The sequence below is a fragment of the Ambystoma mexicanum genome, chromosome 11 (genome assembly GCF_040938575.1).
Source record: "Ambystoma mexicanum isolate Mex_15411 chromosome 11, UKY_AmexF1_1, whole genome shotgun sequence".
In the NCBI taxonomy this organism is placed as follows: domain Eukaryota; kingdom Metazoa; phylum Chordata; class Amphibia; order Caudata; family Ambystomatidae; genus Ambystoma; species Ambystoma mexicanum.
In genome coordinates, this window is record NC_090934.1 from 982,692,501 (window position 1) to 982,710,336 (window position 17,836).

General features: G+C 46.0%; 1 protein-coding gene across 3 annotated transcripts in view; it reads left to right on the forward strand.

The window, feature by feature from the left end:
* SLC22A18 (solute carrier family 22 member 18) overlaps positions 1–17,836 on the forward strand; it is a 766,907-nt gene that overhangs the window by 548,596 nt on the left and 200,475 nt on the right. For all 3 annotated transcript variants that reach the window (XM_069624137.1, XM_069624138.1, XM_069624136.1), the window contains exon 7: positions 4,651–4,751. In XM_069624137.1, the coding sequence (XP_069480238.1) occupies positions 4,651–4,751 (101 nt within the window). The remainder of the gene's footprint in view (positions 1–4,650; positions 4,752–17,836) is intronic.

Consider the following 17,836-nt stretch of genomic DNA (forward strand, 5'->3'; position numbering starts at 1 on the left):
ATAATAGAATAAGAAAAACGTCTGTGGGACATCCGGCAGGGCGACCCATCATTCACGCTCACACAACAGCTAGGCACGAGGTGCGGTGAAGTTGCCGCACAGTGATGGCAAAAGAAATAAGCCCTGATCCTCACACATTAAAGGATGTCCATTTTTAAAAATAGACCTCTAGATAAATTAGGTTTATCAGGGAAAACCCCCAAGAGTATAGTGGCCTGCATCTGCTGTCAAGATGTCAAACCCCACCTCCTGCCCTGAGCAGGGCAATGCCCCCTTGCCTCTCTATCTGGAGGTCTCAAACTCATGGACCAGTTCAGTTGCCTTTGTCTGCTAACAAGCACCCTCTGGGACGAGGAGTGCCATGGCCCAACCCTTGGTCATGGAGGTTTGACCCAAGCACCCGGGTACGCTTAGCTTTTCTGACCAGCACGATCTCACAATACAACTGGAAGTCCCTCGGCCCCACGGTGTGGCTATCCTCCCTTCTCATGACCCAGTATCGGGCACCCGACCATAGTTACGCAATCTTGGTGTTACAAGGTCTTTCAACTGGTCCACATCCCAGGACAGTGAAGTCAGAAGTTTCCTTACTGACCTACTATGCCCGCGTGGGTCGCATTTACTACTGATGCCACAGAAGCCTGAGCTCCCAGCACAGTCCGTCAGCAGTATCAAAAAGACTTTGCCCATGCACACTACCCGAGAGCATTATGAAGGAAAAGCCAACAACTGGGGGAAAGGGGCAATCAGGAAGGACATGCTTTATTTCTACTTTCGAAAATAAAAACATACAAGAGGCAAGAAAGTAGTGATTTAACACACACATCTCTTGCAAGGAAATGTTAGTGGTTAAAATACCCTAGAGTTCATCTCCTACCAAAATGACAGCCACCTCCAAAAGGTGCCTGCAAAATGACTTTGAGGCCACTTTTCATCTCTACCTAATTGTTTTCCACTCTCGAGCCAAGCATGCCAGGGCTCTGTGAGAAACCAGAAGGTGTATCACCCGCTAGTCCCTGGGGGTCTCTCTCCCAGGTGGCCAGGGCACGGCCATCGCCTTTAGATCCAGACACTGGGGGTGGAAGAGTGCAGGAGGATCGCCTGGGAGAGGGGTCCTCAGGGAGTTCGAGTGGGGCACCTTGTGATGAGACACGGTATCCCCCCTATAATCCCTTTGACCCATCCTACCAGGCAGGACAGCTGGGGACTGTGACTCCCCGCACCCCCTTCCATTCACAACACAGACAGCCAGTTCTGGGAGAAAACAGACTAGTACACAAAGTACCAGACTTGTCACATTACCATAGTCAGGCAGAGTCAGACAATCGCTGTTAACGACTCACACATGATCTCCATTGAACTTCCCCACACGGATAAAAGGTGGAGCATGAGAGCACACTTTGAGTGAGGCAGAGCACACAAAGGAACAGTTTCTTCCAGGCCACAGCTGAATCGGTGGAGACAAACAACAGGTCGAGAAGGGAGAGAAAGCAGGGAGATGCCCTTGAGCTTTTTGACAAGTGATCGTTATACTCTTGAGGATTTGAAAGCAGCACGTGTAAAGCCAGGAAGTGAAGCAAGAGAATCCTATTATGTGTGTCCGAGATACCCGCGGCCCTCCTGCATGACTGGCCGAGTCAGTGAGGAACAGCAGGTGCTGTGGTATCATCCTTGACTCCCAGATCAAAGCCGAAAGCAGAACCTTCAACACAGCCAGTGAGTCAGGAGGAACTGTACGAGGACGGTCTGTGTTTAAATGAAGGTTTATGAGAGGCGACAATGTATCCTCAGAGAGCGAACATTGAAGAGGTTGATGAAAGATGTAAGTAAAGTATGGAAAGCTGATTTATGACAGAAACAAAAGATACAAGTTTGCAGAGTGTTCCGGCACTGCTTGGGTGCTCAATTGAAGGTCTTTGGCGAAAGGTGTCTCACAAAGAAACAAAGCAGTGAAAAAAAATGATAGTTGAATAGCAGCATTGCAAATGAAAATCTGATATGGGAAAATCAAAGTGGTCATGCGAGGGTCTGAAAAAAATCCTTTGCACAATCAAAAGTCTTCGATATAAGTGAACTACTCATTAAAGTGAACCCTACCAAGGCCCGAGCCCGGGTGAGGGAGGCCTATTGGGGTTACAAGTCACAGGTGGTACCAAGCCCATTCGAGGGAGACCTATTATGCCTTTGAACTGTCAAAAAGGGGTAACAGTCTGATCGAGGGAGACCCGTTAAGACATTGGGCCTCATCACGAGTTGGGCGGTGGCCCTTAAATGCAGCGGTGACACTATTAATGCTGCATTTAAGGGTCCGCCCAAACATGAGTATGGTGTGTTTACCCCCACCTCAGAGCTGCGGGTAAACATGGCAAAAAGATTAACATTTTTGGTGCAATTACCGTGCGCTAATACCACTGGCAGTAATTGCATCGAAAATTCTCCTTTGGATCCAATGCGGGAATTATGTTTACTGCTCAACTCATGATACAGCGGTAATACTGCAGGACGGGTGGGTGGTAACGCAAATACAGTTGGCCGGTATCCCAGTCGGGATACCGCCAAACTCGTGATGAGGCCCATTGTGTAAGAAGAAGGCCCGAGCCCGGCTGAGGGAGATCCAAAGTGAATGTTATACCTGAAAACAAAGCACAGTGAACTTTTGCAGAGAGAGCTTTAAGTGTTGTTTTGGTAACCCGTGACATTCTGCGAGCGAGAGACTTGTGGAGAACGAGAGACTTTATCGCAGAAGGTCCTATTTGATTTTTTAACTGCATCCTGGTGCTCAAAGAAGCTAGAGTGCGTTCCAAGCTCAAGTGGGACGCTTTGTCCCCTGCTGAAAAGTGGGGAAGGGGAACTTATCACTCATCGGTCCTGACATATTGTTTCTTGAACACTTTGTTTTCAAGACATCATTTTCCCACACGATTTGTATTTAAAAGTAAGCATTGGCAATAGGTTTATTAGTATATGCTCTTTATATTTCAACAAGACTTCACTAGGACTGTGTTATTTTTACTTTGATGGTTGTAGCTTGCTCCCATCTTTAAATTTAGGGTTAGGGTTCATCCAACCCATTGAAGTTCAATAACACCCTTGACCTGTGGTCACTTGTGTCTGTCTTCACTGTTTGATACCATATCTTCCTTACAGCTCCTATTGACATTGAATGGCACGATCTTGCTACCCAAATAAAATGCTCAGGAGATCCTCCCGAGTGCTGCGGGTGTCTCAGTGTTGGATACCACCTCAATTCATGACACATTTAATGAAACATTCAGTGTTTGTCTGCATCGCCTAAGTATGTTGTTTGGTTTCAGTTGGTTCCCTATTGTGCAATTTGGGATACTGATTTGGAGCAAGTCCAAAAGCAGATATTATGACATATTCATTATTACACACTAACTATTGAGTGGTGCCCAGCTCTTCTGGTTTATTATGATCTGACTACTCACCCCTGAGTACCTCTAATCCAATTGCTAACCACACCTGTTGAAAAATGTATTTGCAGTCAAGCAAATGTAGGTCAGTAAAACTGGTGTGACCATATGAGTTAACTGGGACTGCCAAACACGTGGCTGTTTGAGTGCTGCTGATGGGAGCACCCAAATCGCAAACTTTCAGGCCCCCTAAAATGTCTACTAACTCAATCCACCTGTAATTAACTCAACTAAAATCATACACTGACAGCCATCATGCATCAAAAGCTTCAGCCTGCAGGTGTGTGCGTTTTCCCTTCTCTACCAAAACCATAATAGAGAGCCCAGAGGCAAGCAGGGCATCTCTTTTGTCGGCCATCTTCTCCAGAAAATGGAAAGGTTAGGTAAGATGCCACTGCAAAAAAACGGGTGCTACAGTTTGGATTCAGGCATTGCTGAGGAGTGAGCCAACACAGAATGTATGCATTCAATATTTTAACAGCCCCCAATTAAAGTAGGATTATCTAATGGCTTTGGCAGGTTCAGGTCAGAACTCATTGGGATGCTCTTACATCTGTTAGTGGTTTCTGACACCCTGGACCATTCAGTCCTGATCACGGTACTTGAGGAAGGCATCGCAGCACTGGTCTTGATTTTGTTTGAATCATACAGGAAGGAAACAAAGAGCAAAACTAAAGGACTTTTGTCATTTGTATTGGCGTCTGACGGCCCTTCAGGGTTTCTTCCTGTCTCCTCTCTTGTTTGAAAGCCGGGTCAAACCATTCATGGAAATGCTCTGAGAGCATCCGGACCAGTATTTGTTCCATTCCTGTGCCAATGGCACCGGGGTATACCTGCGGGACCCACACTAGAGATGAGATGTTCCCATTGTGGAGGGATTTAGCTATCTAGGAAGAATTCCTTGGTCTGAATTCCCTGAAACTGAATGACCGTAAGATTATGCTGCTTCCTCGGGTTCCTAATCATCATACTGCAATTGGTTTTACCATTTCTACCCATAATAGCAGGCTTACTCAGCATCTTGTCTCCAGTATTGAGGTTCTCAATGCCATTCCAAGCTAATTCTTTATCACTTAGGAACACTTTTTTCTTGTGTTTTTTATTTATTTCAAACTGTTCATCATGGTGTCATTAGTTAACCAACGTTAGTAAAAAAATTTTAAAAAGCGTAAAACGCTTCCTGAATACCAATTATGTCTCTTTTGTGCGTTTTTAGGTTTTTTCATGATCACGTTTGCCGTCATAAGTATCAACTTTTTTGGACTGAACCCGGAGCAGTCTGGATATCTGATGTCCTATATTGGCGTTGTTCAAATGGTGAGTAAGGACAAATATATCAGCTTGAAGATCTACAGATTATGACAATGGTATTGGAGAGATGCGTATCGATCTCACTTGATGTATGCGGTTCTAAACGCATATTGTTTGTCTAATTTTGTTATGTTTTCAGGCATAGACTCCAGACAGAAATTGTGGCTGTCCACAGAGTGGAGAATCGCTCTTTTCTTGGTCAGGTTTCTATGCATTAGCTGCTCCAATCGCGTATCTCCTTCTCCTCCGCTATTCACGCCACTGTGCAGAGCAATACACCGGGCCTCGTTACGACCTCAGCGGTAGCCATGCCGCTATTGGCGGCATGGCTGCCGCCGAAATCACATCCAGGTTCCCAGAATGAGGAATTACTGGGCCATTCCGAGTTCGGAGGGCCCGGTAATTCCTCCTTCAAGGAACCCGGACCTTCCCCATTTCCATTTCAGCCCCCATATGTCTGAATGGGAATGGGCGAGGGAGCAAACAACGGCTGATTACGAGCGGCCCGTTGTTTGCTCCCTCCTCCCCTCGCGGGACCCGCTCTACACGTCTGGTAAAACCAGATGTGCAGACCGGGTCCCGCGAGGGGACCTCGTAATCAGGCTGGACGGGGTTGACGGCCCCGGCACCTTTACCGGTGCCGTTAACCCTGTCCCGCATGGGTTATAATGAGGCCCACTGTCTTATATTTTTTGATTAACATCTGGGTTTTTGGTTGTCAGATCGATTGGTTTATTTCTTGTATTTAAAACTGAGAACAATAGTTAACATGGTCCAAGTTACGTCCCACCCCAAGTGATTGAACTTAAGGATATGCCCGAAACGTTCGTTTTGCATGTGGATTCCAGATCCTACGGAAGGCGTGGCCTGTGGGGTCGCTCCGTCATGTGTTAGTCCGCACTCAGACCCATGTGAGAGTGGCAAAACTTCAAGTGTTACCCATGCTGTAATTATGCCTGCTAACAGGGGTCATCGCTTGAAATCAAATCCTGAGTGAGCTGTAATCCCTACATATAATGTTACACACGATCTGATGCTTTTGGAACAGCAACTGGCCTCAAATCACAGCAAATATCTAGTGTTAACAAACAGTGCATACAGCAAATAAACAGGTAGGTTTGGTGAAGAACTCCAAATACATGCATTTATTTTTTTTTAAATTTATTTATTTATTTATTTTACATTTGTTAAGCGCACAAAACCCGGAGGCATCAAGGCGCTGAACATTGCTCATGTTCGAATTAATAACATAACCCTCCCTCTGAAGCAATCCTAAGCACTATATACAGCTCAGTGTCATGGCGTGCTTTCCCACCTGGCAGATGCATGTCTCACAAGAGTAAACCTATAAAAGCCTTGTGGGGAATATAAAAACAGCCCTAAGTCATATGTAAGCCACGCGCCTCCTTTATGGAGCCCATATGTACACCCAGGTATTGTGCAAAATGTATGAAACTACATTACGTGTATCGATACTTAGAAAAGAATAAAGGCTCAGGCATTGTATTTATTTGAAATCGAATTTCAAATGCTATTTGTGGTATCTCTTTTATTTGAATGCAAACTTTGTCTGAGGGACCTAATGTTGTGTAGCCCACTGTGGACATGGATTACACATGTTTCATGTTCAATACAAATTATTGAGTACCGCCAATAACCTACAGAACATCCAGACCCCATTCCCGTCTCCATGCACCCCCGCCTCCCAGTAGTAGCGCACTACTGATAGCCACTGTAAAACATCCTCTCACCTCGCCAGGGTGATGTGATTTAAAAAAAACGCGACCAGAGACAGACCAGACTATCTCGCTGAGGACTAGTTATTTAGGACTAGCAGCCAATGAAGGAGAAGGCATCATTAATAACATTATTGCCAATTTATAAAGTCCAGGCAAGAACTGAATTTCCTATTGCCACGGAGAATGTGCAAGGCATTGACGTTTCAATTATAAATGTCCCTGCAATGTTTGGAACATACACATTACATTATATCTGCAACAAGCACTCGACCCACCGAGCTGCTTCCCAGAAAGGGATGATTTTGTCCCTGGCTGCTTTGTTTGTTTGTTTGTTTGTTTATTTTGTTTATAAAGCGCTCCTCACCCGAATATATCTGGGCGCGAATCCTGCCATCCTTCACGCCACCAACCAAGACAGAGAGAGAACAGCCTTCAGGTAATTGTAAGTTGCCAAAGGGCTGATGCTGGTGGGACGAGCACCGGCCCTAGTATTACTTGACTCTGAGGGACCTTGGTGTTATAAACCTGAGATCTGATACCCTAAGCAATCGCCCAGCCCACCCAGCAGTGGCGTGTCTAGACTCTGTTGACTGGGGTGTCCCCCAACACACACACACACAAACGCACACGCGTCATAGTTTAGGCTGACGGGGTGGCACCTGGGGTGGGTACTCAGATTCCAGGGTTAACACGTCCCACCCCAGACCACTCCCTGGACACGTCACTGCCACTCAAGCATTAAGCCAGCCCCGATGCCACCATCACCCTCCAGGTCGTCTGAGCTTTTCTGCCACCACTGCATGCCTTGACCACGCCTTCCTGGCCTATGCATTGTAAACTTTAAGCACCAGGGTCCACTCAACTCATCCTCGGAGGTGGTCTTTACTCTTTCAGCCGTAAGAAGCATGATATGCGTTGAGCACATGCCTGTGAGGTTGAGTTTATTGGTTGCCAGCAGCATCTGATTTACCACGTTGTTCTCTACCACCCTGTAACTTCATTTTCCGGTCATTAATGGCGCTTGACTTCATTTTGGCCATGTCTGGCCTATGAGTTCATGTTTGACCCTAACCAGCCTGTGATTTAATGTATTCTTGGTTGCCAGGAGGCCATTTGACTTTCTTGCAGCCGCTATTGACGTTCCCTGTGTTACCCACTGAGCTCACCTACTCATTGCACTCTCCCTACCCTGCACGCGGCATTCCATGCCCCCTGTTCCAGGTCCCTCTGTTGCTTCTCCCCGCCCGCAGCACTGCAGCCCCTGCCTTCTACCCACTTTACTCACTCCGACCCCATCTACCCCTCTCAGCTCCTCATAGGAGCAGCTCCTCTTCCCACCTGTCCCAGAATTCTCACTGCTCTTACTCTTGGGCTATGGTGCACCAAATGAGTCTTTCCTGACTTCTTTGAACTCTAGCTCCACAATCGCTCCATTATTGGAAACAAGGAGACACAACTTACCCCCATAAGACGGCGCCTCTTGCAGCTCTCCATACTGACATTGCTACTTTCCCCCACTCTCCTTCACCAGTGAAGGGAGGCAGTGAGTAGGGCTCGTGATCAATCAGCCACGTGCGCCCACCCTGCCTTCACCCCTCTGAATGATTCCCCTCTTTCATTGGACGCATAGCGGTTCAACATCTGCACCCCCCTTTATGGTTCTATTCACATATCACCTCCCAAGATGCTCCAGAGTCTTTCTTTCCTGAGCTTTCATCTTTCTTGAGTCCCTCCCCATTCAGGCCCTGACTGTTCTCATGGGTTACTTCAAACGTCCAAACGTCTCCAATGCCCAACATCTTCCACTTGACAGCATCCTCTCTGAGGACTAGCTCGTTGTCCCTAACAGAACCGATGCACAGCTGTGCACAACAATCCAGCACCATCTGCAGTGCTGCGGATGTCCTGCTATTGTGCTGTTCCTGCCTCCGATAAGGAACCCCTCATACTTCCCTCTGCTGCCCTGCACTTAGCTAAGTCCAGCCATGACACCAAACTCATATTTCTTCTCTGCTCCCTTCCCAGTAAACCCTCCTCTATTCTACTGGAGTTTTTCACCCCCAGTTGTCCTCTCACTTATCCCACTGACTCTGTCTCTTCCTTCTCCTCTAAAATCCTCAAAATAAGAGATATTGCAACCAGTTGCCTTCTGCCCAGCAACCCTTTCCTCCGCTCCTTTTCTTTGGGATGGTTCTGTCCCACTACCAGAGCCAAGATGGCACCCATCCTCTCAACTGGGAACCCATGTTGGGCTGCTTTTGCCCTGTTCCCCGTACATATAAACAAGGATCTAACACCATTTAACGTAGTACTGTTTCTCCTGAATTTAACCCCTCACTTGCCTCAGGATCATCCCGAGCTTGCTACAAAATACCTACAGTCCGACGCATCCTAAACATTATTCTGCTGCCTCCCGTAATCGGCTGGCTTTCAGCCTTTCTCTCCCGTCCCTCATTACCCCCAAGCCTGTGTGTGCACCCTTTTACCGCATTAGTTCCAGACAACTAGACCCTGTAACCACAGTTTTGCAGTAGGCACTCCATAGGAAAACTAGGGTGAAGAAGTGTTCCTATGGAGTGCCTACTCTAAACGCTCTAAACGCTTCCATTTTCATCCTCCTTGACCTCTATGCTCCCTTTGATGATGTCTACCTTCCCTCTCTCCTATGCATCCTTGGCATCTGCGACACTGCCCTGAACTGGATCTCCCCCTACCAATCTGACTGGCCGTCCTCCGTCCCATAGACCTTAGGCAACTCCGCTCCCAACGTCCTTCCATTAGACGTTCCCTGCGGACCTGTTCTTGGCCCACTGATCGTCACACTGCATTCTTCTTATATCTGGCTGTCTACTGCCCAAGGCCTTCACTCCTGCCCAATATCCTTTCCTTCTGGTTCCTTCACCTCACCCACCAAAGACCCCCAACCTGGGTGCCATCTAAGACAGCAGACTAAACTGTCAACCATGAATGAGCTCTACTTTCATTCCTGCCATGGTGCACGCACTGAATATGCACAAGATCTGCCCCCACGTCACCTACCTCTCTAAAATCCTGATGTCCACTCTTGTCCTCGACATCTTGGAGTGCTGTTCTAGCCTCATCCTCACTCCTATTGTGTCCCCTGAACAAAATAGGAAACTTAGAAGCTTGCACTCTCTGCAGCCTCCCATTGTCATCTCCCACCGCCCCCAATGTATAATTAGTCCGTGCAACAGTCTCTCTTTAAATTCCTTCTTCTTGTCTTCAAATCCGTTTATCGGATGGCCACCCGGACCTGGCTAACTCTGCCTGCCTTTACGCCCGCCTTGCACTATACATTCTCATGCTCCTATGCATGTGTCAGCTCCGGGCCCCCTTAAACTGGCCCGCTCTTCCACTCCTACTCGCTTCTTAATCCCTATCAATCGAACTCCCTGCCCCCTAATCTCCGCAAGACTTCTTTCAAAATGCACCTCAGATCTGGGGAAGGAGCCCTGGACCTTCAATGATATCAGAATCCCCCTCATCACAAGTTTCAACTTTCATGGCGCACTGCAAATAGCTGGAAATACTGTAGATGAAGAATTGTCAGTCCCCGCTGCATGTACCCCCTGGCACGTTCCCTCTTCACAACCTTGCCCATTTTCCAAAGTACCCTGCAAAGTCTCCAGAGGATAGCTCAGGGGCAACCCGCTCGCCTTGGAAGCAAGACAGATGCAGAGCAACACAGGTTCGATCCTTGGGTCCGCGCTTATGTTATAAATAACCAACCATAATGAAAGGGATTGCCCTTCTCCCTGTCACTGTGTATATGTACATCATTTCTGATTTAACCATTTAGAAAATATGTGATAAATATTGTATGGCACACTCTTAAACCATGCAATCATGCTAATACAATGATGTTAGTAACTGTGGTTAGGTTTGAAGTATGTTCCCCATATAAGACATTACAATCCACTAGAAGGGTCTCCTGCAAAAAAACAGCGCTCTATAAAGAAATCACCTTCATTCTATAAATAAATTATTAAGGCCCTGTGTGCTTAATAGCTCGTAAGCGCTCAGTTAGGGTTCCAGCTCCCCTGCTGTCTGCATGTCCCTCGATCATTTGTAGCTACTAACCCCCCTGTAAGGAAGGGCACCTACTGGGCACATATTCCCTAGTGAGACACCAGTCTTCTCAGACTCAAGGTGTGCCATTGTAAATGTGCTTCTTTTGCTGGCTAAAGACAGACCTCAAGATGCTTAACTTATTCCTGACATCATCAGCCGGCTCTGAAATAACTCAGGAGAGCACCTGTGAGGAAGGGGAGAAAGAACAAATGGCACAAATGTAAACTACTTGGTCCTCTGCATAACATAAAAGAGCATTTTGAGAGCATAAGAACACACACAGTGATTTAAGCCTGCAACCCTTCTGAGCACATAATGCAGATTGGCCTTTCTGCTTGTTCTATGTATGATAACAGCCTAGCAGTAAAGTGGTGGCAAACTACAAGTCATGGATATATGTTTGGAGAGAGTTATCTTTTGGGAGTCGGGTGCTGGCTGTCATCCCCCAGCAGGCAGAGAGCCCCACTGCATATATTAATTTCAGAAATGTTTATTTCAGCATTACTACACTCCACCAATATCATGCCAGATGCTACTTGGGGGACTGAGAAAGCCCTGGTTCAAAACTGTCTGGGCTTTGCCCCAGTTAGCCCTGGCCCACTTAAAACCCTGCCTTCCAGGCACATTTGCTTTTCACACACAGAGAGCCCACAAACATACACTAAAATCTGCATTTTATGTAGTGATGTATCAATATTGTGGAGCCCACAGTTGCACCAGTGAAACGGGGATGAACAGTCAACCTGCACAGTCCAGGGCAAAGGTTTGCATTGGCAGATGCATGACACATGACATCTCCATTGTGCACATGCTGAGTATTGTGTGCCCCCTGTGTCTGTCATGGAGAGTCAAAGGATGCATGCAGTCATAGGCCGATTTCATGGGGAGCTCCTTCAGGCATACAAAAACCTTCCTTTCCGTCAAGGTCAGAATGCCGTGGTATACAGGTCATACTATTCTCAGGCGTTATATTGCCTATGGTTCAGAATGAGCCTGTAAGAATCAACTCAGCTGTAATCAGCAGAGGCGTCGCTACAGGGTTGAGGGAGTGGGGTTATAGTAGCCCCGGGTCTTTTGGATGTTGCCCTGGATAGAAGCTCACGGGCTGCAGTCCCGGCATTAGTAAAGCCTTGGATCTTTTATAAACCTAGCAACACCCCATGTAATCAAGCTTCAAACTGTGCATTGAACACATCATTAGAAACCCTTGTAGTGTGTATTTTAATTCGCTGTTTGTGACAAAAAGTGGCTTTGCAAGCAGCTGGCCTGGTCCATAAGCACTGATGGAAAAAATGCCAGAAGTCTTGTTTACTTTAAACTTTGAAATGCCTCTGGGTCTGTGTACACTCCAAACACGCAGGCTTGCAGATAGAGCCACTGTCCACAAACAGCGTTTCGCCTAATGCGGGCAAACATCCTGCTCCAAGTCGAGAAGAAAAACATGGGCGTTGTGCCACTCACGCAAAGAACAGAAATAGTGCATGCTCGGAAACTGCCTGTGTTCTTCGCGGGTTCTATTAGCAGGGAAAGAACTGCACTATTTCTTTACTATTTAATTTTTTATATACAGGGAAGAACAATGCTCTTTTGGGTAAAATAGATAGGATATCAGATTTGACGGGAATCAGGGAGCTTCTTACTATGGGGTAAGCTCGAGAGGCCGCTTGATATCTGCTCTCCCTCCTGCGAAAAGTCAAGACCTTCCTCCCTCCAGACTGCTTTAGATCTACCGTTCAAGCACTGGTCCTATCCCACCTGGATGGAGGAAATGCACTCCTCAAAGGCTTCCCGTCATCCTCCCTTGTGCCCCTGAGAAGTGTCCTACATGCGGCCGAATGTCTCATCAACGGTCAACACAGATACGACCACATTCCCACAGCCCTCATCGACCTTCACTGGCTCCCAATGCACGCACAAATCACCTTCAAGTCTTGCTGCATCATCTATAAGGCAGTCGCCCTCAAGTCACCCAGTTTACCTTAAAGAGAAACTCAGCATCTCTGGCGGACATCGCACCACCAAAAGCTAGGACATGTGCAGAGCTGAAATTCGCCTCTGCAAAAAGGAAAGGACCAGAAAACAAGCCTTCTCTGCCTACACCCCAAAACTATGGAACCTCTTCCCCGTCAGCATCAGACTAGTCCCCATGCTCCTACAATTCAGAAAAGAACCCAAGACCCTCCTCTTCAAGGAATCTCTCTGCCTCAACACCTAGGCCATCACATCGCCCCTCACGCCAGTTGACTCGCTAGACACCACCCACCCCTCTCTTCCCAGCCACTCGATACAACTGTACCCCTCCTCTGTGCCCCTCTGTATCCCACCCCCCACTGTATATCTGTTGTATTGTTACCTCTGAAAAGCACTCTGTTATGTATCTGTATTGTTGTATGGCTCTGTAAAGTGCTCCGTTGCTTCTCGAAGCAAAGGCCGCGTTCAATAAATACCATAATAATAATAATAATAATTCTGACCAGCTTGTGGAGGGGAGTAAATGGAGCCGTCACCTGGGACAATACATGGGTGGAAATACATAGATTAAGAACAATCAACATTAGAAATGTTAGTGCTGGTAGGCGGTACGGCCAGCTGTGTTAGGGATGTGACCATTATGGAAAAGCTGTGTTAGGGATGTGACCCTTATTGAAAAGAGGTAGAGAACGTTAGGGACCAAGGCAAGCTGGAGGCGAGGAAAAAATGTTAGTTTGAAGACAGATGAGGGGTAGGTTAAGACAGTAACTCAGAGGCAAAGAGGCAGGCTTTCAGTTTGGTTAGAAACACAATTGATGCCATTATTGAGGCCAGCGCTATAAACCTCACCAATAATGTTAGAATACAGCAATGGCTGAAAGGATACATTCTAGGTTCTAAAATATTAAGCTGGTCCGATAGCACAGTGAGTAGAGCGCTTACGCAGGTTCGAATCCTGGCAGGGCCAATCTCACCCTTTCATCCTTCCTAGGTCGATAAATGAGCACCACACACCGTGGGTAATAATAAGCAGGTTCGTAGTGCTATATCAATGCTAAAATATTTTTATTATTATGAATCCTCTCATTGGTCAAAGTCTGAAGCATACCAAAAATCAAATTTTCCTGTTTCGACTTTTAGGTAGGTCAAATGTCCTTACACCAATTGTTTGCTGTTGCTCCTACAGGTACCAAGTTCATTGAAGGGCAGTATTTAAATACATATACAAGATGAGTAAACTGTCATAAGCTTGCCATAGTCTCAGAGAATCATTTACATTGTATTTCCAAGTACAAATATAATCACTCCTATGCCTCTTCCCACAAATACATAAACACACAAGCGCGCGCGCACGCACACACAAACACCCACACACACCCACACATTTTCCCTATGGATAAACCATAGAAGGCACCAAGGTTATATCGTCAGATGAACCCTCATATGAATTTGAAGACAGAGTACCAACCTTCCAGGTGAAGTCACACCAGTATAAACTTGCCAGATCATTAATGACGAGTCAGTGTCCTGAAGGGAACCATAGCCCAAAGTGTATTTGTGTTGAGGGTAGGGCTGTTTTGCACCAAGTTGCTTATCCATGTGCACCCCATCCCATGCAAACTTTGCACTGTAAATCCCCTCAGTCGTAGCAAGCATAGTCACAGGTTAGGGATCATGGGAGTTGTAGTCTGGAGAGTCGCAAGTTGCAGACCCCTGACCTACATGAAAGGAACTTGTCAAGCGCAAAATGGCCAAGGAGGCCCCTGAGACTCAAGGGCAAGAGTACAGAGAGTTTCAAGGGCTATTCCAGTCCATTTGATGTATATCCAAGCTGAAGGACAGATATGCAATCTGCCAGAGGAGAGGGGCCTGCACACAGACAGACGCACCCATATGTTGATGCCCACACATCACAACTTTCAAAAAGTAAGGCTATCAGACAATAAGGCACGTGCAGGATGATGTTCACGGGTTTGACACATTTTAGGTAAGATCTGAAAGTTCTGTGATCATGTGCCCCGCACAAACCCGAGAACCGCTGCATGAGCCGCAGTGCATAGCTAAAGCACTGAGTGGAAGATAACAAAATATCCTGGCATCAATTCAAATCAATGAGCAAGATGCATTCTGCTTTCCACACAATTAACCCTTTTGAGTATCCACTCCATAGAGCAAAAAACGAAAGGTTTTGCCTGGGAGTCTCCAGAACTAAGGGGGTCATTGGTCTAACTGACCCTCCCCCACAAATGAGATAATGTATTGTAGAGAAGCAGCTGTGTGCATCTGCAGGAGACTACGCCCCCTACCTCCCGTGTATTGGAGACATGAGATTGAAATGTGCCTCACACCAGCCATAGTACCAATACCGCAGTGAGTGTTTGAAAAAAGATACCAATTGAGACAACCTTATCGAATGTACCCTTGACGTAATGATAACCTACAGGAGTAAAATCCTAAGGGAGTATGAAAGGAAGCCAACCAACAAATTAATGACATCATAAAGAAGTGTGCACGACGTCCCGAGATACCGACTAGAAAGGATGTATAGATCCTGAAGAAACTAACGATAAAGTGAATAATCTAGTGAGCTTTCCAATGTAAAACATGGCAATTACATGTGCATGAGGTGCCACAGAAAGACAACCATTCAACAAATGTAGACGCTGAAACACAAGGTAGATTAAGTCACAATAGAAGCTAGCTATGAGTAGTGAATAGAATGCAACTGGACATCATGAATTTAGTAAGCCAGAACCCATGAAGCGGGAATGAAAACTGTGTCGCAGCAAGAATAATCGACCCATGGAGCTGCATGGTGAGGTTGTCTGGCCTAGAGTCAAGACTGAAGCAACCAAGGTCAGCTATCTATTCTGGAAAGGAGCGAGCATGCAGAGGATGAATCATCCCTTGTTAAGGTGCAAAGAAAGAACACCAAGGATGCTCAGTATTATTCATTAAGAGCATTTAAAACCTGCAAAATGGACCACATCATGGTCCCCTGTCACGTGAGCCAAGGATGAAAATAGAGTTCGAACTTGAAGTCCCTGACACTATAGCGAGTGCCTCACTCCTTTGCATTGCCAAAGATGAGGATACTCTGCAAGGCCAAGTACAATGACAATCTCATGGCAGAAGGCAAGGGTGATGAGAGATGCTGGGCTAATTGTGTGGTTGGGTAGCTTCATGCCCTATCTCCTCATACCTGGGTCTGGGCTTGCATGCTGCTAAGTGAACTGAATGTTCCAGACATGCACAAACGTGCCAACCAATTGCAATAGTCAATATAACAAAGGAACTTACAGTTTGAAGACCAATGAGAAACTGTGTATCTAATGTTTCTGAAATTACATGTTTTTTAGAGGTAGGCATAAATTGTTCACCTGATGATGAACAACCAATGACAATCCTAGCTCCTATAGAACAATCCCGACCCTCGATAGGTTTTTCATTATTGCCACGTAGTATAATAATAATAATTTATTTCATGTATAGCGCTACACACCCATAGGTCTCAGAGCGCTCAAATTACAGAAGACATTATGATCCCACAGAGTGGTACTTATTTTATCATCCTTGGAAGGATGAAAGGCTGAGGTGACCCTGCCGGTATTCAAACCTGCCACAGCAGGCTGCACACAGATATCAGGGGCAAGCACTTAGCTCGCTGTGCTATCTGAGTATGACGTCACTCTGACACACGAGTATTACATCACTATAATGTATGTTATTTGCAGAGATCATTGAGAGGCTGAGTGTACGTCCGTTGATGTTCGTTGTAACCTCCCTGTTTTAGATAATTGTTAATAAAACAGTACTTTGCCATCTTCCTGAGTTGGTTCTGTTATCTGGATTCAGAATTACTCAGGTGTGATCCCATCCATTACATATGCACGTTCCTAAAGGGCCTTAAGCTCAGTATCGATCTCTACATACATAGGTGAATGTGTGCACCCCAAAAATAAGTCCATCCAAGAAATATGCAATTCCAGAGCTACAGTGGCAGGTTGAAACTGGTCCTTGGAAGGTGCAGCGTGCATCAATGGATTTCATCCTGACAGCGTTCAAGCACCACATCCTTTCAGCACAGTTCATCCAATAGGTCAACTGTCATACTCAGCGGTGACTCTGATTGGATGCAGGTATACTTTGGCTACGGCAGGGAGGAGGTCTTCCATGGATGGGATAGACATGGTAGCTCAAGGTCTCAATTCGATTTTTATTAAGACCACGAGGATAGCTATGGGGTTACATGCTACCTGGGCAACAAGCCGTCGTTCAACAAATGTCCGTATTAAGCGTGTTATAAGTCACCAATAAAATGAAAATTGATATAATATATTTTAATGGATCAGCTGCTCAACCGTCGTGTCTGTATAGGGACGCTACAGAACTCAGAGGACCTAGGGTCTTTTCCCCAAGACCGTGCACTTAGTATAGTCACATCTTCTATTGGTTCTCCACATTTCAGAAATGTCATCATGATGCTATTGTACCTGAAGGGAAAGGGAGTCTTGATAAAGCTAGAAATCCCAATAATTTTAAAAGGAAGCATGTTATAAATCTAATGTAGGGGTACAGATCCTTGCTTTAGCAAAGTTGGACTTCTTATAATACTTTAAGCTCAGCAGAATGTTCTGCAAAACGCATTCACTCTATATTTAGACAATTTCAGAAATCTTTTGAAGTCCACTAATCACTGATGAGAGTGTTATTCATTCTTCACTGCTTCTTCGCTGTTTAGAGCAGGTATCTGCAAACTTTGGCTAGCCAGATGTTTTGGACTACATTTCCCATCAGCTCCTACCAACATATTCAATAGTGATGGGTTCATGGTAGTCATAGTCCAACACATCTAGCGAACAGCAGGTTGCAGACCCCTGGCCTGGAGACTCATGCCCCACCCATCACTGAGAGGACACTGAGGCTGTAATTTGTCTGCAGTTGCTAACTGTTTCGTAAAGAGGGGACAGAGTCTTGCAGGTGGGACAGACTGCTGGTTTTGGGGAATAGTTAGACTGATTTGCACATGGGTGGTCCACTTGTGCAATTGCGCTGGGAAGCTATAAAATGCTGGCCCAAGGTTTTCCCACGAATTTGGAAGCCTGTGAATCACACATATTTGTTACTGGTTCGACTATGGTACCACAGCCATAATTCAAAAAATTTGCAAAAGTGCAAGTGCAATTTTGCAAATTATTAGCACCGGGGCAAACAATACGTTAGTGCAAGAAACCTTATTTCAATAAATGTTTTAAGCAGGACTAAGTTGGGTTTATACAATTCTGTTTC